This window comes from Cyprinodon tularosa, unplaced genomic scaffold, assembly GCF_016077235.1.
Source record: "Cyprinodon tularosa strain WSP-4 unplaced genomic scaffold, ASM1607723v1 ctg229, whole genome shotgun sequence".
Lineage (NCBI taxonomy): Eukaryota > Metazoa > Chordata > Actinopteri > Cyprinodontiformes > Cyprinodontidae > Cyprinodon > Cyprinodon tularosa.
Window position 1 is genome coordinate 1,367,234 of NW_024038856.1, and position 23,648 is coordinate 1,390,881.

Consider the following 23,648-nt stretch of genomic DNA (forward strand, 5'->3'; position numbering starts at 1 on the left):
AACTGTCCCAGGAGGAGCAGGATGGCATCCAGTCCTTCCCAAACACACACACACACATATACACAAACACACCACACCTACACACACCGACTGAGGAGGGAAGAATGAGCATCTCTACCTTTAATCTGTCTGCGGATCTTCGTCAGGTCAGTCATCCATTTGAGGACTTTAGGGTTAGCTGCCTTGTCTGCGTGAGACGGCTGCAGAAACAAACCATAAGAAGAAAGGTCGGTAGGACAGTAGATTAGAGGATTTACAGCAGCAATAAAGCCGTTCTCTTCACGTCGATTCTTGTAAATCTAAACCTTAAAGACTTTAAAAAACATCACAATAACAGAGCGGGCTGCATTCAGGGCTGCCAAGAACCAGATGAAAGGTCACTCTGGGTATTTACAGCTACTTTAAATGTCAAACACTCTCTGCTAGTTGTAAACATCTCTCTTCAACTCTAATTAACCATAAAACATAAAAACTTGGAGCAGTCCTAGAAATTACGTCAATAGAACCAATTCATTCGGTGAAATGATTCACAGGCTTCTTTAAGCAAGTTAATGTCAAACAGAGAATGTTTATAATCATAAACATGTTTTTGATCTCCTGCTGTTTTAGTTCCCTTTAGCTTCACATGATCATTTACAGTCATTTTACCAACAGACTTGGGTCGATATGTAGCATCTTTAACTGATCATATCTGAGATCTTCCAACAGTGAAAATATGAAAACATTTTACTACATATTTTTCAACATTTTTCATCTGATACCCTAAGATCAAATCTGTTACGGACTTTTTATCTAAATCTTCCAGGGTGTTCTTGATTTAGCTCCATCTATCTGAGCAGCTTTCCTCTCCCAGGGCATGATGCTGCCACCACCGTGTTTCATAGTGCGTTCAGGTTAATATAAAGTGTTTTTTTTTTTTTTTTAAGTGTTCTGTGTGCAGTTCGTTCCCCTGTGTGCAGAGTACTTGCTCTTACATGTTCATATGTCCCCATTCAGGGATGCTAGCAAAATGTCTCTGACCAACGCCTTGTTGTCCAGCCTGTTAGTTCAGCTGCTCCATGTTTTGGTAGATCAGTAGTTTGCGAGTGCTTAAAATTCAAGATTTTATTTTGGGGTGTCAGATAAAGAAGAGGCTGAATGTAAATGCTGGGTACACTTCTAAGTTTATTTAGATAAAGAGGTTGAATGTTATGCATTGAGACTAAAACTACAAACAATGATGTAAAGATGATTTTAGATGTTTTTATTTAAAGAAGTAAAAAAAGAAATATCTGAAATAAAGAAAAGGATGTTTCTTTACCTTGTAGTTTCTCTCCTTCTCAAACTGCTCCTCAAACTGTTTGATTTTCTTCTTCAGATGCTGTAGCTTCTTGGTGAGCTGATGCGTCACAGAATCTCCTCTTACTGCCTCTCTGGAGCCAAACGACGCCCGCCTTGGCCTGAGGAGGCAAGTTTCAATCAGCGAAAAATTGTTTGACGGGATGAGTTATTACAAAGCTGAAGCACTTTAAGTTAAACCAGGACCTCTGATTCTCATCGTACCGCTGCGCTTTGGAAGGCGAGCAGGCCTCTGGGTCCTGCTGGAGGAAACGCTGGGTGCTGTGCGCTCCAAAATCCAGAAAGCGACGTGCCAGAATATGAGGGTGCGAGCGTGAGGAGGACGGGGAGTCGTCTGGTAGTCCTTCCCCCTCGTCTTCCTCGCCGTCGTGCTCCAGGCGCAGCGGCAGCAGTGGAACCATGCGACCGGCGAGCGGGGACAGCTGGGCCTCTCCGCTGTCTGTGTCGTCTTGCCAGGATTTAAAAGCTGGAACGGGGTCTGGAAAATAAAATTCAAGGAGGACATGCGTGTCAAATTTACTTCAATAATAGCAGCGGCTTGTGAAACTGGTGCAGTGAGCTAGATCTCAAAGTGTCAAAGAAATTCCTCCTCAGTGACGCTGGTCGAGTCTAAGCCCACCTATCAGGGACAGTCGGCGCTACGCTAACTAGCAAGGCCAAAGAGGGAAAAAGGAGACGGTTAAGTATCAGTAAGGGGACAAAGGAGAAGCTGCAGGCGGACTGAGACGTGGTGTTATCAGAGGACAGGCGTTCTGATTCATCTGATCAGTAAAAAAGACAAGCTGTAAACCTTCCTTCCCCCATTATGGAAATCTGCAGGAAGAAAGTCTTTAACATGCAGGGATTATCACACAGATACTGGAAAACAGTTTCCTGCTTGGTGTCCAATACAGCATGTAGCTGCCATGGCAACCAATGGGAGTGGGTAGGGATGGGAGAACCCATGATGGACCCATGGACATGAAACCACTTACCTTGGCCTTCCTTTTGCAGATGCATACATGAGAAGTCGATGGGAGGGAGGTGGAGATGGGAAAGGGGTGACGCTGTTTGGATGGGTAGAGGAAGAGGAGGAGAAGGAGGAAGAGGAGGAGGGACAGGCAGAGAGATGGAATAGAGAAGGAGCAGTGAGATCAATCATTCATAATTTCACACAGCAACATTCATACGATATACAGAGGTGCTAAAGGCTGAGGTTTTCTTACAAAGGAGAATTCAAAATGTCATTTTATGCTTTTCTAATGAGGCCAATGAACCCAAAGACTGAAGAGATTCACTGAACTGTAAAAAAAAAATCACAACGAGTTGGAACTCGATCCAGGCTTGAAGTCTATCAGGACCACTGCTGACCCTAAAGAAGAACTGATATGTAAAAGGCCAACTTAGGAGGGAGAGTAGGCTGGTCAATGGCCTTTTTCACAAGAAAAGATCCTGATGTTTACAGAGCTGGAGAACAATTAACAAATGATGACGAAAAATCTAAAGCTTCTCGAATCAAGCAAGGCTGATGGGTTGAAACCGAGACGCAAAGGAAAGGAAGCTGCTGGATTCTCTACCGTCTATGGACATCAGTCTGGTTCAACTGAGTTTTCTATAACTATATATCCTCCACTCTATATAGTGATTGAGGTATTTAGGGGTTAGGGGGGACGTTTGGACACACTACACTTGTGTGATCTATGAGAATAGCAACTTTTAAACAGAGCGTGCACAAGCACTGGAAAAAAATAGAAATCTAGAAAAGTAATTTTTTCTTGAATTGAGGAGGTAAGTGCTTTACCAATGGAACAAGACACTTTACATTTAAAATAAGAAAAAAAACTATTTCATTGTCTTATTTCAAGTCCATATTATCTAATTACCTTATTTTAAGAGTAAAAATCCTTATTCCATTGGCAAATAATAATAATCTTATTTACCTACTCAACTCAAGGGCAAATACACTTAATTTAAGAAATTTTGACTTGTTTTTAGATCATTTTTGCAGTGAGAGGAAATGGGCTCGTGCACGCTCTCGCACACACTTTTCTTTTTTTTTTTTAAGTGGAGAGAGCGGATCTTTTGAAAAAGTCGTGAAAATCCTCCACAATACCTTTAAGTTACTTAAAAACAAAGAAGTTCTGAAACAGAGCAGCAGATAAAAACTTTAAAAGTTTTCTACCATAGTATCACTCCAGAGAGAAGCGGCTGAAAGCATAAACTTCACGTAAACCTAAACTAACTTGTTTGGGTTTTGGTGAATGTTTGTTTTTTTATATCGACTTTGCTCAGTTGTGTTGAACTCGGTTCACTCGTCACACAACATCATTGTTTTTGCCAACAAAGGAGAGCAGCAGCTTCGGCTCCAGGCACTGAGAGGGAGGGAGGGTCCTTCTGCCCCTAATAGATTATCTTCTGAATAGAACAAATGGTTCAGTAAAAAGTCTCAATGAGATGTGAGGTAATTAACATTGGAGAAGAGAGAAAAAGCCTGCAGGACAAAGCCAATTAAGGCCAGGGAAATTCAATTTAAAATAATATAAATTAAGGACAAAAGGAACAAACAGACTTTAGTGCAGGAAGGATTCAAAGAAATCCATTACTGGATCACTGAGCTTATCTTTACCTTCCCCTAACAAAAACCCCTGTTCAGCTCTGCATTCATCATGTCTAGTTGCACATAGAGAAGTGAAGGAGAGTGGAAGAGGAGCACGGCGGTTTGAAGAGACCAAGACTTCAATTCACAAATTAGACGTCAACACCAGACCTGATTTATTGCAACCAATTCCAGATTTAACGAGTTGTTTTAAACCATGAAAGGTGGACAGGATATTTATGCTGTGCTTAACCTGCTGTGATACAGAGACAGGAGGTACATACCCTCCCACTGGTTGTCAGGGAAGAGCTGGAGGTGGGGGCTGTGGCCAGAGTTGGTTTGGCACGCTGACATATGGTTCCTGTTGGTCTCGCTGGTGTTGGCGTTCTGATCGCAGCCAAATGAATCAGAGTCCTGTGAGAGATGCATCAGTTTAATGAGAAACATAGAAAATGCCAACAGAAGGCGCAGAGAGAACAAATCAATAAATAATAGAGGCGTAGTTTGACTACTTACACAGTTTATGGAGACGGTCTGCTCCATAGCGTCCAGTGGCTGATTGTCCTGCCTGATGGATCGTGTAAAGACAAGGTTTAAAAATCTATTTTCAAATAAAATAAGTCTTAAATAATTGAGGCAGACAATTTAATATCTGCTCTTTGTCAGTTATTCATTCCTGAACAGTGTTGTTCTTCATGCGATGAGCCGTCATTTAACAGAAGCTCAGGCAGAGTGTTTAATGAACTCCATTAAACACTCCAGCTGAGGAAGAATCACTCTACAGTTACATCGATGAAAAATACTCCAGTATTAAATGACCTGTGGGAAACATTGTTCCACAAAAACAAGCTGTGATGATGAGCTAAATGAGCTGTAATCTAGAACATCAGAAGATCGGCTTTCACAGGCACCTCCTGTGTTGTTCCTGGAGAGCAGCTCACCTGGCAGTGTTAAAGTTCTCCTCAGCATCCATGACAGCCTCTGAATCCAGGTCCATCCAAGTGCTTTCCTCCAAGTCTGCAGCAGCATCCATGGAAGCCTGGGAGAAAACATGTCAAACGTTCAACAATAAAGCTTTCCAAGCTGTTAAGTGAGACAAGAAGTTAAAAAAAGAAAGCAAACTATAGTGAAAGTATAAAACAGGTGAATTCCAGTTCAGACTGTGATGTTTCACTCCCTTCTGCCTGGCATGGCTCTCAGCTGTGGTGCTTTCCCTTTATTTCAACATGAACTGATAGTGAAATAAGCCGCCTCTCCCACATTTATTTGGAAATGTCTGCAGTAAATAACATTTTTTAAGAGAGAAAAAAAAAAAAACAACTCAGAGGAAGGGGAGTTTTACAATTTATACTATATATATATATATATATATATATATATATATATATATATATATATATATATATATATATATATATATATATATATATAAAAAACTCACCAAGAACAATCTATTCTGGAGCATTAAACATGATCCGGTATGTTAGCCAGTGGAGCTAATCATACAGTAGGTTTGTCAGAAAAGAACCGGTATTAAACCACAAGAGGTGGTGATGTTTGAATCGTTGCTTCTGCTGCATGTGTAATCCTTTCAACTATTCTCTGATCCAGGCTAAAGCAGGAGGATTGACCAGCTCAGAAACATACATGCTTTTTCATTTTCAAATAGCAGACCCTCCCCGATTTACATTTTTAGTTTATAGACATTTTCATAGGTCTTTGGATATTTGAGTTCAATTATGCTGTTGGTTTTTATAATTCTATTATTAGATAAATCAGGTCATTTTTCTGCCTTTGGAGCATCTAAACCTTGACAAGCTGGTTAAAAGCTGATTATTTCTCAAATCTAGAACAGAATATTAGACAGGAAATCTAGCTTCTAGAAGGCAAAGCTCTGGATCCTTTTTGAGCATCAAAATCAGTTCCAGTTTAAGAACATGAGACGGTCTGGGTCATCTTTTAAAGTGTTTGATAAGTAACTCAAACAGATCCTAACTGGACAAAAAACTATATTTTAATGTCACAGAGAAAAGTCCTAAATATATTTAGAAATCTTTATTTGTACCTTAAAACTAAATAAGGAGACAAGAATGCTGTTTCCACATGTTTTCAGACGTCCTGACTGAGGTTTAAAGGGATAAAACCACAAAAAGGTTTTGATCACCTGCGGCTTCGAGCCATTTAACCTGCACACAATGTGACTTCAAATAAAGAATTTGGCCTTAAATCTCTGAGGGAGGACATGACATACAAGCAGCCCAGCTGAGACAAATTATGCTTCCAAGCTAGGATCCAAATGTTTCTAGAAACTATTTAAACTGTGGAGTCAAGGACATGAGGTGAACTTGTGTAGTCTGGATGGGCAGTAGCTGTAGAAAGTGTGCAATGCTTTGGCTAAGCCTCAGATAAAGCTTTTCAGCGTGTGAGAAACATGTTGCTCTCTGTAGCAAACTATGCAGAGTTAAAGACAAACTGTGCTGATCATATCAAACCAGCAGCCTTGCAGCGAACCAAGAAAATATCCAATTATGGGAAATGAGCTGCAGGCTCACACAGAAACCTGCCTTTTTTTCTGAGTTTTTTTTATTTTATTTTGCATGGGGAACCTTTGTGCTGTGTGTGTTTGTGGAATCATTTATTTTCAATTGGAGTCCAGATGAGACTTCCTGTTTTTGGATGAAACTGATGTGGTTTTGTTTCTGTGGCTGGGTGTGGGAACAGGACCTCTATGACTGATCCACCGTGTTTATCTCTAACTGACCTCTGGCTCTCTCTGACTTTGTTGTCTCTGTTGCTTCGTCTGTTCATGCGGGGTCTCCCTGTCTATGTTGCAGGGACTTTCCTCGGGGTCGGTTTGTTCCTCTTCGTTGTCATGGCAACCCGATTCTTCAGGCTCAGAGGGACTCATCCTGTGAATAAAAACATGAAACTATTAAATCTGCTGACTTGCGAACAAAAGAGGAAGACATCAGTTCACAATAAAACTTTATTTCATGTCTCTTATTTTAAACAGGTGAATGAGTCAACAGCTGCTGCCTTTAACATGGAGCTTCCTCACTGGGATCGGTTCTGGTTATTTTTAACTGAACCATCTGCTCAGCTCACTTTATCGAATAACATTTAATGACACTTAATATCAATCAGACAAAAAGGGTCAAAGTTCTGTTGTTTGATCTGGTTCCAGTCAGACTTTTTCATTCACTTATAATGGGTATAAATGTCAGGCCTCTGATCTACGAATACAGCTCCTTCATTTGGCACTGCTAGCATCTGTTAGAGACTCGTTATCTTCAGCAGCAACATGGCAGAAGTGTTTGAAAATTTGGTGATGATGCAAGTGAGGCAGCAGCATCATCATCTTCTCTTGTGCAAGTAGGTGAGGTACCAAAAACTGGTACCATTGAGTACTGACACAGATTCCCAGGTATCTGTACTGTATCACAACAAACCGGAATGGTACGCATCCCTTATCCTCAGGGATGTGAGGTGAGTTATCCGATCTGATGATAATGAAATTTCCAAATGTTAATGAACTGATCTTCAAGACGGTTTATGTCTTGATGAATTCAATGACTGCAGAAAAACTTGTCCATCCAGATCAAAATCCTAAAAATTCTGTTTTCAATAGATCGTATGATAGTAGAGGTTCACTCTTACCCCTGGCTTTCATAGACACTGAGGTCCTGGGTGATGGAGGTTTTCAGCTCAAAGAAGTGCTGCTCCACTGCAGCCCTGATGGTTCTCTGAATTATCCTGAAAAACACAGTGAGATGTGCTTAATTAAATATTTTTGTATTTCTAATGTATTTCTAAAACCTTAAGATTTCCTCAAAGATCGTGTATGTTCAGTTTTTACACAACGGTTTTATTTATATATAAGGCTTTTTTTTTTTTTTTTTAGAACAAGAGTTAAATAGATACCATCTCATAGATGAGCTTTAATTTGACTTTGTTATTAATCTTCTCAGAAAATGTTACATAAAAAGTTTAAAACATAAAAAATTACAGAGAGGAATTCTTGAATATCTCCATGATAATAGTGAACTGATTTCAAACTAGATAAATGTTTTTTGAAAACAAAAACAGAAATACTGCATCAAAAATGAACGCTCTGTGTTTAGAACGAGGTGGTTATTTCAGAGCCAAACTTCACTGGACTCTTTATATCAGGGTCCAAGTCGCTCTACTGCACTACAAGTATTTAACAGGGTTCTACAGAACTGGGCCTACAGATGTTTGGTGTTAGATAAACTGAATATTATTTAAAAATCCTGCTTAAAACCTTCTGATCTCAGTATAATTCACCATTAAAGGCCATTCTCTGAGTTGAATAAACCGCAAAATCATGGCAACATGTTTTTTTCAACTTCAGTATAAATCAGGACAGCTGCTGGATCAGGACCGTTTTGGATATTTGTCTTCAGGCCGATGCTGAAGCTGCACACCTTTAAACAATCAGCTCAGAAACTAAAAGATAACCCCCTTATTGTTCATCCATGATAAAACCAAGTAGGGAAGATTTGCTGCAGCTCGTAAACGACTGTAATATATCCCAGAACTCATCTTCAGCTAAATGTTTTATTTCTACTCTCAGCTATTAATCACATCCAGGTCCAGTTCAACAAAGATCAAAAGAAATAATCAAACTAAGAACTGAGGAGAACAGAGATACTGTTAGAGCCTATAAAAGGTAAAAAAGCAGTCAAACGAAGATGATGATGATGTATGCTTCCTCCATTTCCTTTGCCATTAGCAGTCTGTTGACCGTCTACTCCAGCATTTGCCACATAAATGATGAAGGCTTGGTAGAAATGGTAAAAAGCTTTTCTCAGTTTTATGCTTGGAATCTGGATTAAAACCTTTCTAGTGCCTCCTCATGAATATAGTTTGTTTGCATTCTAAAAAGTTAAAATGCATTATTAACAGCCCAACATTAATGCTAATAATATGAGGTTGATAATGTCTGTAACTTTCCAGCAGAATCTAAGGGCATCAACACATCGGACCCTTTTCTGATAATACTGCAGTCAACTGAATATTTCACAGACTAATTCTGGTTCTTTTTTTTCTTTCAAAATCTCATAATGCAGATGTGTTCGTTTTGTTACAAATATTTCATCTTTAGCTTGTGTTCAGTAAACTTAAGTAAAGGCTTTTTCCATTCTGTTCCAGTACCATCAATTGAAGAATCTGTCTGACGGTCATGTGATTTAATCTCCCTGAGGCACCAAAAGCAACGAGCTGTTCAAAATTCTTTAGTTATGCTTAGCAATCAAACACCAGGCCGACTCCTTATCTATTCTTTTCAAACTTGTATTTTCTTCTGGAAATCCGCTCAGCTAAAAGCTGCCAGGCCGTCTGCCTTTTTCCATTTGGTCTGTTAAAGAGATGCTTCAATACCACAATGTATATAACACTATAGATCCCTCCTCATCACACAGAAGCCTACTGGCTTGAGTCCTAAAGAGTGTGTGCATTCTTTAAATCTCAGAAACTTAGCATTGCATCGGGACACTGTGTGCAATAATGTGTGAGCAAATAAAGAGTGGCCTTACTCAGCAGAGTCAGCAGGCAGGATGGACATGGGGGAGAGGTGGGAGCTGCAGAGAAGAAACAGACAGAGGGTTAGAATGTTATGTTCACCTCGACTCCATCTTCATGCTAAAGGACAACCTTGGATGGAAAGCGTCAAAACGTGGAGGAGCAAGAATCATTGATAAATCTGGGAAATAATTAGAATCCAGTTTAAAAATAAACTCAAGTCAGGCGGCTCTTGGACTAACGGAGGGAAGATGGACTGCCGCGCATGGACTGTAATGGGTGTACTGCTTGCTCTGGGTGTATTTAGGCTACAGAGTTCGGATGGATCCACTCATCCCATAAAAGAGTGCATGTTGAGCTGCGGTTGCTCCTCGGAAAGCTGGGATGTGTGCGTTTGTGTGTGAGGTGGTCAGACTGAGCTTAGAAAAATAACCGCTAACCTTATTCAACCTTAGGGGGCGTGACTCTAAGACAGGAACACAGACAGCAGCAAGAAGTGTTAAGATAAATCAATGAGCTCTGAATTATTAAACGACAGATAACAGCATCACTTCATCTCATCCCTAAACCGCCTTTCATATAAATTTATATTGGTTTTACTAAAACCTTTTTTTTCTTGCATCTTTCATAAACTCATCTTCTTCATCCTTCAAACCATTGCAGCCTTCTTCTTCTATTTTCTGTGTAATCTCAGCTCCTTTTATTCCTGCGAACTGTGAACAGAACCATCCCCATTCTCTCTGCATGATGTAACCTGACTAAGCGTGGCACAGATATTTTGTTTGTTTATCCTCCAGTTCTTTCATGACTAGACTGGGTTTCCATCAAGTAAACCTGCCGTCTCCTCTCTCTTCCTGTTGATCAACATGCTGAGCTGTCCTTTGAACAGAAATGCAGCCTGGAGACTCCCCGCAGCACCAGCTGTCCCTTCCATGTGCTTCGAAGCATGGACGTACCCTCAGGGTCTGGATCTCTAACAATAGATCGCCTTCAGGATGTTACATAATTGCCATGGGCTCTTAGTAGGGGTGATAAGATCTAATCTTACACCATCATTCCCCTGAGAATTTTGGAAAAAGGCTGTTTCTGCCTTTTTGCGCCTCCCTGAGCAGCAAACATCACAGTCAGCCGCCTCGTTTTAGAATTATGCAACACAGAGACATGAGAGGCCCGTTTGCTGTAGAGGAGACAGAGGGGCCAATCAAATCACTTAGAAATGGTTTCAAAGATTAAGATGAAGAAAAAAAAAAGAAAACGGCTTCCTTTTACTTATTAGGCAATGATCCTTTGCACTTGTTGTATGCCACTAAAGTAAAGAGCTCTGTGTTACTACAGGTTTATTAAGCAGTCTGGCTCTAAAATCAGTAACGATTCTTTTAAAATACTTTACTAACCATTCATTTTAGGTAATTGGTTTAATTTCTTTTTATTTTACTGTTGTGTACAGAATAATGTTTTAAAGCTCTATTTTAATACAGTTGGACTGAAATGGTACGACCTGTGAAACACTTAAATTTAAACTTAACACTGATAAATGGAACAAGCAATTTATCTAGTAACAGGTCTGTAGGAGCTTAGCCACGGTCTGTGTTGATGTTACAATGGATGAATCCTTGGACTAATTTTCTCTCAATCGGCTCCAACCTGGAATCTTTAGGATACGCCCTGATAAATGCATAAGAAAACGATTCAAAACGTCTGTTAAAAAAAAAAAAAAAAAAAAAGCTGAGTCATTGCTTTCTTCGGTAACATGTAGGGCAAAAAAACAGTTTCCTTTTCCTGATAGAAAGTAGAATAATTGTTGTGAAAGAGCAGCCTTAGTGAGAGTCTGAGTGTGGTGGCAGGAAGTTTGATTTGGGATTCTGTGGAAGTGCTGACTGTTCAGCTTTGGCTGGAAGGGAACAGACTGCAGCAGACTACGCAGTCACCCAAACACACCAGAACCCAGAGGACCAGGCTCACTGCTCCCATTCGCTACACAATTCAAATGTAAATATGTTAGCTCTTAATAAAAACAAGCATATCGAGATTTCTTTTTGAGCTTTAGCCCAAAATTTATTATCAACATGTTTAATCCTACAATCAGGCTTGGTTAGCCTGTCTGATCATCCCAACTACATCTCTTCACCTTTATTGACAAGTTCCAACACAAGGCTATTTTGGCTCGGACTATGCTTAACTAAATGTTCATTTTTCCCTTTTCATCCTAACCTGGAGGTGAGAAACCAAAAATCACCTGCACAATTAAGTCATCAACAAGGCTTACCTTTTAATAAACATCTGAAAACCATAAGGTTTGTGCCAAGAAACAGAGAAGCCTGTTTGTTTGATTCGATCTTGTGTAAAATAAATAAAGTTCTAACCATCATATCCTTGTTTGGACACCAGTTTCCATCATAATAATGTAACATAATCTCTCCTGAAATATATCTTCCTATGAGGTTCTAGCTTTTTATTTTTAGGAAGATTTTAAATGTTTGTTTTTCTACTTTTTTTGGGGCTCAGTAAAATACCAAAAGCTTAGGAATTTATTCACTAAAGGCTTTTCTAGAATAAGGTGAATTTGATCAATTTAAATGATTTAACAAACAGTCTGCTGCTTGACTTATCATTAGGATTGCATAACATTGAGCTAGCTGTTCAGTTAAGAACACAAACAATCAAACAAGCTAATTTTTTTCCTTCTTTTCTTCACTAGCTCACCCTTTCTTTTCAGAATCAACCAACTTTTAGATTTCCCTCTGAGGAAACTAAGCAACACTGACGGCATGATCCATCTTCCAACCACATACTTGTTTCAGACTCATTCATTCATTCATTCATTCATTCATTCATTCATTCATTCATTCATTCATTCATTCATTCATTCATCCATCCATCCATCCATCCTTTTCTTCCAGCCAGACTTCAGAGGTTACATAAAGCAGATTTTTACCTCTGCAGCAGAATATCACAGGCCATCCTCATGGTTCCAGCTGTGTTTTCTTTCTGTCTGATCTGCCCTATTTAATGCCAGCACCGGGTCCACCCTGTAGGTGTGTCAGAGTCTAGGCTTGGCTTGTGTGTCTGGTTCTAGAAGTTTCTGTCTCCTTTTTTCAGATCTTCAGCCTCAAGAGTGCTGACCAGTTGGGGCAAAGGTGATAAAAGTCCATAAAAATGTCAATTTCTATTCTTTTAAACATCCAGCAAAGATTAGAGCTTCAGTTTCAGTTAAATTTGACCCTCTCTCTGTCTCTCTCTCTGTGGCAGTCGGGGACTTGCTCCACCTCCAGCAGGAGCAGCATCTAGCTTCGTAGCTCAGTGTGCCTAAACTCTGAGCTCCTTCTCCTTCGATATGTGGCTGGGTTGTCCGCAGTTATCCCAGCTGAGCACTTTGGAGCGTCAGAACAAGCAGCAGAGTCAGAACATCAACTGGGAGCATTATGTGATGTCCTCCAAAGCCGTCCTTGTGCTGCCTTAGTGTGTGTGGGAGCGAGTCAGGTCGCTTCACTCTGCACTCTGGAAGCGCTGCAGTAAACAGCCAGCGCTCTGCTCAAATATATGAGCTTCTGATGTAACCATGCAACAACCTCAGCAGGACCAATGGGATGGGAGAGGCTGGAGTCAGGAGCCAATCATAGTGAGAGAAGGAGCAGTGTGGGCCAGTTTGGGAGGGGGGAGGTCATCTCATCAAAGAGGAGTATAAACTCTGCAGTTAATGCAGTGGCCCACTGGGCCTCTAACACACAAAATACACATTACAACACAACCAAACACACTTTATCTGCTGGGTCATCTTCCTGAGTTTTTGGGGTAACTGCTTATCAAAATATTAAGAGATTTAGCAAATAACAGGCCATCCAGGGACACAGGCAGTAACAACAAGAGAAGATTACTGGAACAAAGGGAGGAAGGAAGACGATGATATAAACAGAAAAATCTCTCTGTTGGGTAAATATGACTGGCAGCCGGCTCTGCTGTTCTAGATTTCTATTGCCTTTATTTTTAGAGTTGTTTTGTTTTAGCTGGGAGTCGTCGCTGAGTCACTTTTAACTCTGATTCATCTAAACATAAAAACTTTGCCCTAAACGGCAAAACTACTTTTAAAAACAACCATATTTCACATTTACAGCATGTAATAAAAAAAAAAAAACAATAAAAATACTTTTTTTTTTTTAGATTAATGGGCAAACTCCACAACAACAAAACACTAACCTTACTAATTATCTACTAAGAAACCACTGTGTGATCAGAAAGAATAAAAAGTAAGATTGATTCCAGCTGTGAGTAAACACAAAGCTCTATTGAACGTACCTACTATTACAGGTGGTCTGTATAAACATTATTTAGTTAGAAAAAGTTTAATGTGCTTAAAACAGGAAGAGTTGAAACTCATAACATGTTAAAACAGACTGACATGAGGTAAGATTATGTGTGAGCACAGATATGAGTCTAAACATCTGATTAAACCTTTATGTTCATAAAGTTTTTTGCCTGTCATCTCATCATTACCATCAGAGGACCCGCTTATTGAATTGAAACATTACCAACCCTAATACCCTCTTTCACTAAAACCTTTTGTAACAAACATTCCTCATCACTGACACTTTTCTCCATAGAGCCAGTCCTGGAAGTGCAGGACAGTTCTGATAAATGAAAGGAGACCAGCATAAAAACACAGAACCTGCAAACTGCAGCTACATGGTTCTGTCCAGAACTATGCCAACAGAGTTAAATAAATTGCACTATTTCAGAGAAATTCCTAAGGAATCTGTGTCATTTTTAAATGACTGACGTTGACAGAAATATTTTGTCAAACTCATTGATTATTGACCAATGTTTCATGTGATTCAGCCAAAAATCTCAATAACAGTTTGTCTTTTTAACGGAATGTGATCTCATTTATCCCTCTGCAGTATTTGTTTGGCTCCAGGGTGTCTTCATTTGCGAGGCATCCAATGCTCTTTTGTCCCAGAGTCCATTGTTGTCTGGAAAAGTCCTTACTTCTACTTCACGTGTGGTTCTGCATGCTAGCTGAAACTCTTTTCCATTTCTGTGTGTTAGCAAGCCCACTTAAAGTACATTAATGCCACTTAAAGGGCAGAATGAAAATCTTATTATATTTATGTAGCAACACAAATAGCTATGCAACTTAAAAATTGCATTTCTTTTTGAATGGTAATCACAAATGTAATTGTCCAGAACTATTTAAAAACTAACTATGCATAAACCGACAACATTTTATTGAAATCATCAAACTGGTCTAAGATATGTGCCAATAATTTTTGAGGGCCGGTTCTTGAAGCAAATAGTCCTTTTTCTGCCTACGTTTACATGACAAAATGCTAACAAATGTCATATACACTATATTGCCAAAAGTATTTGCTCACCTGCCTTGACTCACATATGAGCTTAAGTGACATCCCGTTCCTAATCCATAGGGTTCAATATGACATCGGTCCACCCTTTGCAGCTAGAACAGCTTCAACTCTTCTGGGAAGGCTGTCCACAAGGTTTAGGAGTGTGTTTATGGGAATTTTTGACCATTCTTCCAGAAGCGCATTTGTGAGGTTGCACACTGATGTTGGACGAGAAGGCCTGGCTCTCAGTCTCCGCTCTAATTCATCCCAAAGGTGTTCTATCGGGTTGAGGTCAGGACTCTGTGCAGGCCAGTCAAGTTCATCCACACCAGACTCTGTCATCCATGTCTTTATGGACCTTGCTTTGTGCACTGGTGCACAGTCATGTTGGAAGAGGAAGGGGCCAGCTCCAAACTGTTCCCACAAAGTTGGGAGCATGGAATTGTCCAAAATGTCTTGGTATGCTGAAGCATTCAGAGTTCCTTTCACTGGAACTAAGGGGCCAAGCCCAGCTCCTGAAAAACAACCCCACACCATAATCCCCCCTCCACCAAACTTTACACTTGGCACAATGCAGTCAGACAAGTACCGTTCTCCTGGCAACCGCCAAACCCAGACCCGTCCATCAGATTGCCAGATGGAGAAGCGCGATTCGTCACTCCAGAGAACGCGTCTCCACTGCTCTAGAGTCCAGTGGCGGCGTGCTTTACACCACCGCATCCGACGCTTTGCATTGCACTTGGTGATGTATGGCTTGGATGCAGCTGCTCGACCATGGAAACCCATTCCATGAAGCTCTCTGCGCACTGTTCTTGAGCTAATCTGAAGGCCACATGAAGTTTGGAGGTCTGTAGTGATTGACTCTGCAGAAAGTTGGCGACCTCTTCGCACTATGCGCGTCAGCATCCGCTGACCCCGCTCCGTCAGTTTACGTGGCCTACCACTTCGTGGCTGAGTTGCTGTCGTTCCCAAACACTTCCATTTTCTTATAATACAGCTGACAGTTGACTGTGGAATATTTAGGAGCGAGGAAATTTCACGACTGGATTTGTTGCACAGGTGGCATCCTATCACAGTTCCACGCTGGAATTCACTGAGCTCCTGAGAGCGACCCATTCTTTCACAAATGTTTGTAAAAACAGTCTGCATGCCTAGGTGCTTGAATTTATACACCTGTGGCCATGGAAGTGATTGGAACACCTGATTCCAATAATTTGGATGGGTGAGCAAATACTTTTGGCAATATAGTGTATGTCTCTACTTAAACAAAACAGAAAAATGTATCCAACAATCAAGCAAAATATAATAAATGGACAGCAAATGGAGTAATGATATATTCCACGTTACCTTATAGGCATAGTAGAGGATTTTCAAGAATTTTTGAAAATCCCGCCCTCTCCCCTTTAAAAAAGATTGCACATGCATAGCTCTGTACTGCTCCTGAGAGGGAACGTCTATTAAACGCTTGCAAGAGCATGAATGGGCCCATTTCTCCTTGTGCACGCTCTGTTTAAAAGTTGTTTCCTTCCCTCATACAAGCTTAATTTCCAAAAGAAGATTTTCAATTTTTCCTCTATGTCAAAATCACCATCGGTAAATGAAAATGTGGATGAGCACGTAGTACGGCCTTACGTAAAGATATTGCCAGAATGATTGACAATTCATATTCATCATACACATCATATTAAATAAACGAAATAACAAAAGTTGCTCTATGACATATTTTAAGTTTAATAAGGCAGCATTACCAAAATGTGCAGATACTCTATAAAGAATCCAATGCTAAATTTCATTTAAAAAAAATGATTTTTCCCAAAAACAAAAATTTGTTTGAGTTTCAGGTCACCAGTTTGTAAACTAAGATCATCATACTTCTCTCCAGAGGTGATTTAAAAATGTGTGAGTTATCAGACAGTCTAAAAAGGACATCTAAATTAGAACTGTGGGTGAGAACAGATAGTTCCAGTCGGGAAGTGGTGCTATCTGGGTCAGATAGGGTATCGTGTAACACTCTGTGTCTGATGCTGGCAGCCGGGCATCCACATGATTAAGGAGGGAGGGACAGAGGGGGCATGAAATGAAAAACCTCTCTTTGGATGGTTGAACTGATTAGATAAACTCTTTACAGAAGCATTAAAATTACTCTGCCAAGTTACAGACAGAGTTAAGAATTAAACTGGGCTTCTTAAGTTTAAGAAAATCCTTCAGTTGGATCTTTTTATTAAGTGTCATTATAAGGGGTTTTCCTTGTTTAAAATAAAAGAGAAATGATCAGATCACATAAAGGTTACAGAGTCTGGTTTCAAACCCCAGAGGAAAACAAAGTATAATGGGATAAACTGGGTCAAAACCACAGAAGCTCACAGCTGTACCGACCTATAAACTTCATGTGTGTCCATGTATGAGATCATGAAGGCATATCATATCCAAAGGTTATCTCTGACCTCGAAGGAATAAACATTAACCTTTGATTTGTACATCTCTTAAAGTTAAAAGGAAAAACATGTCCGACTGATGATCAAATCTCTTCCAAGCTTCTCACTAGAAAAAAATAAATCCTGAAGATTAGAATTACTGCTAATTCAGTACTGTGGTACATAAAGATGGATTAATGATCTTTTTCATAGATGGTGGCACCATATGAAGCTAGATATCTGTCCCTTTTTTCAGGATGGCTAAAATAAGACCATAATTCCTAACTTAAAAATCCGGTAAGCTAAAAAAATTAGTAAATAAATAAAGTTTTCTTAGACCCACCTCAAGAGGTGAGACACACAATAAATGGTTGAGACTGTTTAGACAAGTGTTTATGCTTTTATAGTACTGATAAGGTGCTCTCTGCGGGCGGTAAAAGTAAATGCATCCAGAACATGAGCGAGGCATCCCTAAGTGTCTGTCCTCTGTTTATTTTTGGGCCATGCACGTGCTGTAAAGGGATGGCTTCTTCCGGGGTAATACGGGCCATTAAACATTCACCCACATTAAAATAATCTTAGATCAAAAACCTTTACGAGCTACAAGATGGGTTTTCTGCCTCATGAGATCGTCTGCATGAGTACATCCGTAGATTAGGCCATAAAGTTTCTACTAGTGAAGAACGGCAAGCAGAAGTAGAAGGAGAGCTTTTCTTTCTTCAGGGATGAAACTGATTACAAGTTTTCAATAAAGAGCTAAAATTCTATTGTCTAGAATGACCTTGTACTCTCCCACACTCTTCTTTTGGATTTTCACTCAGACTGCAAATCAATAGATTGATCCTGATAAGCGATCCTCATTTCCCTCACAGATCTGTCTGCATTCTAATCCCTCATTTCCTTTATTAATTCATCCATTCCTTCTGCTCCAACCCCCTGCAGGAAGCAATGTCTGTTGCTCCAGGACATTGGTGAGTCCACAGATATTTCTGTGAACTCACCAAGTAGACTTTCCACAGAGAGTAACACCTAACGGCTGGGTCATGGAGACGGATATTATATATAGACATAGAGGAGGAAAGGCTCAGAGTCTCTAATGTGTGTATTAGCTGTCAGATGCTATTAAGAGAGCGGTGCAGGCGTCAGAGGGCAGCCTCTCCTGTCTGTCACACAGTAGAAAAACATGTTGAGAAACAGGAACACAACTTCATCTGCTTTGTAGGCGCAAGCTGAAGGTCACCCACACAGTGATAAATTCAGAAAATTCATGCCTACAACTGCTTAAAATATACACTGCAAAAAAAAAAAAAAAAGCCAGGTGAATAGTATTCAATTTCTAATTAAAATTTTTATTTATTTTTTCAAAAAAGTTCTAGCTTCCTGTTGTTAGATGCTGTTCTGAGTTCGGAAACAGATCTATACTGTTCGGAGCTATTTACATGCTGCAGACTGTGCATCATAACTGACTCACTGACGCTCTTTAGTTTTACGCTCAGCTCTCTTTCAGTTCTGGGAACTTCTCAGGATCACATTTATTTCCATCTGACTGCAGCTCATTTTTTATTGACTGATGAAAGTCAACATTCCAGTGGGGAACCTGCTGGCAGAAGGAGCATCTGAACCGCTGAGTTCTTTTTCCAAGGGGAAACTCATCTGCTCGCTTAATTAGACAAAAGTTGGTGTTTATCTTTTCTTGGCAGGACATGCAGAAAAGTGTCATATTTTTTCCATCTGCTTTTAAACCTAATAATCTGTAATCTAATAATTACAGTAATCTAATAATAACATGTTTTTGATAATAAAAGGTAGGACTTATAAAAATATACTGCTTTAAATACAAAAATAACTCAATGAACAATACTTTATTTGTTAAGTCAAGATAATATATATAGAGATACATAGATATATATATATATACAGGTGCTGGTCATAAAATTAGAATATCATGAAAAAGTAGATTGATTTCAGTAATTCCATTTAAAAAGTGAAACTTGTATATTATATTCATACATTACATACAAACTCATATATTTCAGATGTTTATTTTGTTTAATTTTGATGATTACAAATGACAACAAATGAAAATCTCAAATTCATCATATCAGAAAATTAGAATATTACTGAAGACCAATAAAAACAAAGGATTTATAGAAATGTTGGCCAACTGAAAAGTATGAACATGAAAAGTATGAGCATGTACAGCACAGTATTTAGTTGGGCCTCCTTTGGCCTGTATTACTGCAGCAATGCGGCGTGGCATGGAGTCGATCAGTCTGTGGCACTGCTCAGGTGTTATGATAGCCCAAGTTGCTCTAATAGTGGCTTTTAGCTCTTCTGAATTGTTGGGTCTGGTGTATTGCATCTTCTTCTTCACAATACCCCATAGATTTTCTATGGGGTTAAGGTCAGGAGAGTTTGCTGGCCAATTAAGAACAGGGATACCATGGTCCTTCAACCAGGTACTGGTAGCTTTGGCACTGTGTGCAGGTGCCAAGTCCTGTTGGAAAATGAAATCTGCATCTCCAAAAAGTTGGTCAGCTGCAGGAAGCATGAAGTGCTCTAAAACTTCCTGGTATGTGGCTGCGTTGACCCTGGACCTCAGAAAACACAATGGACCAACACCAGCAGATGACATGGCACCCCAAACCATCACTGACTGTGGAAACTTTACACTGGACTTCAAGCAACGTGGATGAAGTGCCTCTCTTCTTTTCCTCCAGACTCTGGGACCTTGATTTCCAAAGGAAATGCAAAATTTACTTTCATCAGAGAACATGACTTTGGACCACTCACCAGCAGTCCAGTCCTGTTTCTCTTTAGCCCAGGCAAGACGCTTCTGACGCTGTCTGTGGTTCAAGAGTGGCTTGACACAAGGAATGCGACAGCAGAAACCCATGTCTTTCATACGTCTGTGTGTGGTGGTTCTTGAAGCACTCACTCCAGCTGCAGTCCACTCTTTGTGAATCTCCCCCACATTTTTGAATGGGTTTTGTTTCACAATCCTCTCCAGGGTGCGGTTATCTCTCTTGCTTGTACACTTTTTTCGACCACATCTTTTCCTTCCCTTCGCCTCTCTATTAATGTGCTTGGACACTGAGCTCTGTGAACAGCCAGCCTCTTTAGCGATGACCTTTTGTGTCTTGCCCTCCTTGCGCAAGGTGTCGATGGTCGTCTTTTGGACAACTGTCAAGTCAGCAGTCTTCCCCATGATTGTGTAGCCTATAGAACTAGACTGAAAGACCATTTAAAGGCTTTTGCAGGTGGTTTGAGTTAATTAGCTGATTAGAGTGTGGCACCAGGGGCCATCAATTTTGAACCTTTTCACAATATTCTAATTTTCTGATATGATGAATTTGAGATTTTCATTTGTTGTCATTTGTAATCATCAAAATTAAACAAAATAAACATCTGAAATATATGAGTTTGTATGTAATGTATGAATATAATATACAAGTTTCACTTTTTAAATGGAATTACTGAAATCAATCTACTTTTTCATGATATTCTAATTTTATGACCAGCACCTGTATATATATACATAGATATATATATATATACATAGATATATATATATATATATATACATAGATATATATATATATACATAGATATATATATATATACATAGATATATATATATATATATATATATATATATATATATATATATATATATATATATATATATATAAATAAAATTCCACATACAATGACTTTGTTTGATGTCTAAGGCATTTCTAAACCACAACAGTAATGGAGCATTGTTCCATTTACAAAGCCTGGTGTTATAGACTGTTGTCTTTACAAAAATAGCTGTAATCCCCAAACCTGAGAGGGGACTTTGGAAGGTCAGCAGGATAAAGGCACAATGTCTGTTTTAGCCAGCAGGTTGTTTATAGCAAATATTAAGCAAAACAATAATTAAAATGGTTTTCCAAGCTTTATCGAATTTACATGGTTCCCTGAATGTGAAACGAAACCATCAGCTACATCTGCTTATTCTACAGAGGGTTTTGGAGGCTGGAGTACTGACCTGATCCCCTTGGAAAGCAGCAGGAGGAACCTTGATTACTCAGAGAAAGGCTTACTAGCGTGGTGAGAGCAGACTACAAAAACAGCAGGGATAAAAGTGGAGCCTGTCATTTTAGAAAGTGACAGTTTAACTAAGACATCTTAGTCTCTCCTACAGCGTGATACAAATTTATGTGGTGAGGAAATGTCCTGTGTTGTCTGTTCTATTACAGATATTGGGTTTAATTGATCACCACTACAGTGGTTTAAAGGAACATTAAGGCTTTTAGTCGGAGGCATTTTATATTGAAATGCAAAATTTTTGTCGTGTCCATTGTTGGCTCATTTCTTTTTGGATTACACATGCACCGTTGGGACCTTCTTCAAAAAAACATTTTAAAGAAGTGATCAATTCCCTCTGGACCTCCGTAACAGTGTCTAGGGTGGCGTTGGCATCCCAATATCAGTCGAATAAATTTGTCAAAACTGCTGTACTTCCTTTATTAACAAACTGGTGAAAAAACATTATTGTCACACAGACTGCCCTTTTAATTTAGTTTCAACATTTCAGTGGTGTTTATATTTTCAATCAGCTGTGACCACAGAGGTGTTTTGGGAAGACAGTGGCAAAGGATGCAGGAGTTCGCACTGCAACCAGAAGATCATTTGTATCCCAGTGTCATTCGTCGCAATCATTCTGTCTTTAGGTAGGACACTTGTATTTAGAGTTGTATCCAAATACTCAAATTACTATTAATTGTAGAATAATGTCTCATAAAATTTACATTTTTTATATCTGATTACTTCAAACATCCAATTAAAAGAAATAGCTTTCAGTTTTGCATTGTTACCGCCATACACGAGAAGGGGCTGCTCTTTTCTTTTAAACAGCCTTACTGGTTTTTGCAAGAGAAGAAATGCCCAAGCGGACGCATGTAAGCTGGAAAAAAAAATAAATAAATTATGCACTGATTTGAAGTCCAGTATGGGATTATTTACACCATTTAATGGCAGCAAGGATGCAAAACACAGTTCATGCGTATCTGACTGTACATTTAAACACTTCATAAACTTAAATTGTCACTGTGCTTCGGGGGAGCAGTGGTTAGCATACATGACTCATGCATAGAGGCCTTTATCCTCAACACATCCGACCCGGTTAGAATCCAACCAGTGGTTCTTTGCTGTATTTCTCTTCCACTCTCTTGTACCCCCTTTCCTGTTGGCCTACTGTCTAAAAGAGGAGGCACTAGTACCATAAAAATGCAAAAAAATTACTTGAAAAAATATAATATAAAAAAATTGTCACTTATATTTTGTTAAGACTGTTGCCCAAGAGTGGATAGGCGAAGAAACCATCAACTTCAGTCTTTTAATGACTGTTTTACATTTCTGTTCATTGGAATTCATAAATTTGATTACTCTTTTTATTCTGCAACTTAATATCTCCCTGTTAGGTTATATCTGATATAAATATGTTGAGTTTAATAGCTTGTAATAAAAAATGTTTTCTTTATGCAGTCACTATTTATTACAGCTGGTACAATAGATCGATAAAATATAATCCTGTGCAATTTTATTTAACTCAGCATATTGTAAAAAAAAAAAAAAAAAAAAAAAAAAATGTTAAACCCTTCATGTTAAAGAGAGATCTTACAGATAAAAGGGAAAAGTCAGATAAATAAAAAAAAAAAAAGTCCGCTTATCAATTAATTGTTAGTTGATTGAAAGGAATAATTATTTTTATATTAATTAACAAATGAATAATTTACATTCTTAGTACTGATGGTGTTCAGAAGGCCTGCTGGTGCCTGTGTACGCCAGCCTCACTTCTGTCAGTGTTCCTAAGGGCAACGGTGGATATGGACCGTGCCACCATATGTGTGTAAATGCATAAATGATCTGATGTAGTCCAGGAGTCCCTTTTGACTTGAAAAGGTACAGCCCATTTATCATTTCTTTTAGCTTTGTAAACTTATATCGCTGAGGACTGCTGAACAAACGCTAGCCCTCATTTAGTAAAATATGTAGTTAACATGTCATCTACTTCTAAGTTCCTCAAAGGAGCAAAGTATTCAAATAACAAAAGTAATGTTTGATTGTTTTTTGAGAAATAATGACTTTGATAAAAGCTAAAAAATTAAGACATAGGAAGGAAGATCATCAGCAACATTAACTAGATTAGTTGAACCCTTGAGGTGACTCACCTGGCTGTGGGGTCGTCAGAGTGTGTGTGTGTGGGTGAGTCGGAGGCAGCGGGTCCTTCCTCCCCGTCCTGCGGCAGTTCTTCACATTCTGCCTCGCACTTATCATCATCACAGAGCTCTGTAATCTGAACACAAAAAATATGGACTATTAGAATTTAGGACAGGGAGCCCAAAAGAAATGAGAGGAAAATAATAAGGAAAGAACTTGTGATACGACTGCAAA

General features: G+C 39.2%; 1 protein-coding gene across 6 annotated transcripts in view; it reads right to left on the reverse strand.

The window, feature by feature from the left end:
• Window positions 1–23,648, reverse strand: part of fam13b (family with sequence similarity 13 member B) — a 65,374-nt gene that overhangs the window by 7,246 nt on the left and 34,480 nt on the right. For 3 of the 6 annotated variants that reach the window (XM_038286697.1, XM_038286701.1, XM_038286698.1), the window contains exons 7-17: window positions 23,426–23,550; window positions 9,469–9,513; window positions 7,571–7,666; window positions 6,675–6,822; window positions 4,855–4,952; window positions 4,430–4,481; window positions 4,198–4,327; window positions 2,313–2,384; window positions 1,525–1,816; window positions 1,301–1,439; window positions 119–200 (exon numbers count right to left, since the gene is read on the reverse strand). In XM_038286697.1, coding sequence (XP_038142625.1) covers window positions 119–200; window positions 1,301–1,439; window positions 1,525–1,816; window positions 2,313–2,384; window positions 4,198–4,327; window positions 4,430–4,481; window positions 4,855–4,952; window positions 6,675–6,822; window positions 7,571–7,666; window positions 9,469–9,513; window positions 23,426–23,550 — 1,279 coding nt within the window. The remainder of the gene's footprint in view (window positions 1–118; window positions 201–1,300; window positions 1,440–1,524; window positions 1,817–2,312; window positions 2,385–4,197; window positions 4,328–4,429; window positions 4,482–4,854; window positions 4,953–6,674; window positions 6,823–7,570; window positions 7,667–9,468; window positions 9,514–23,425; window positions 23,551–23,648) is intronic. The other 3 variants (XM_038286702.1, XM_038286699.1, XM_038286700.1) reach the window with 2 other exon arrangements.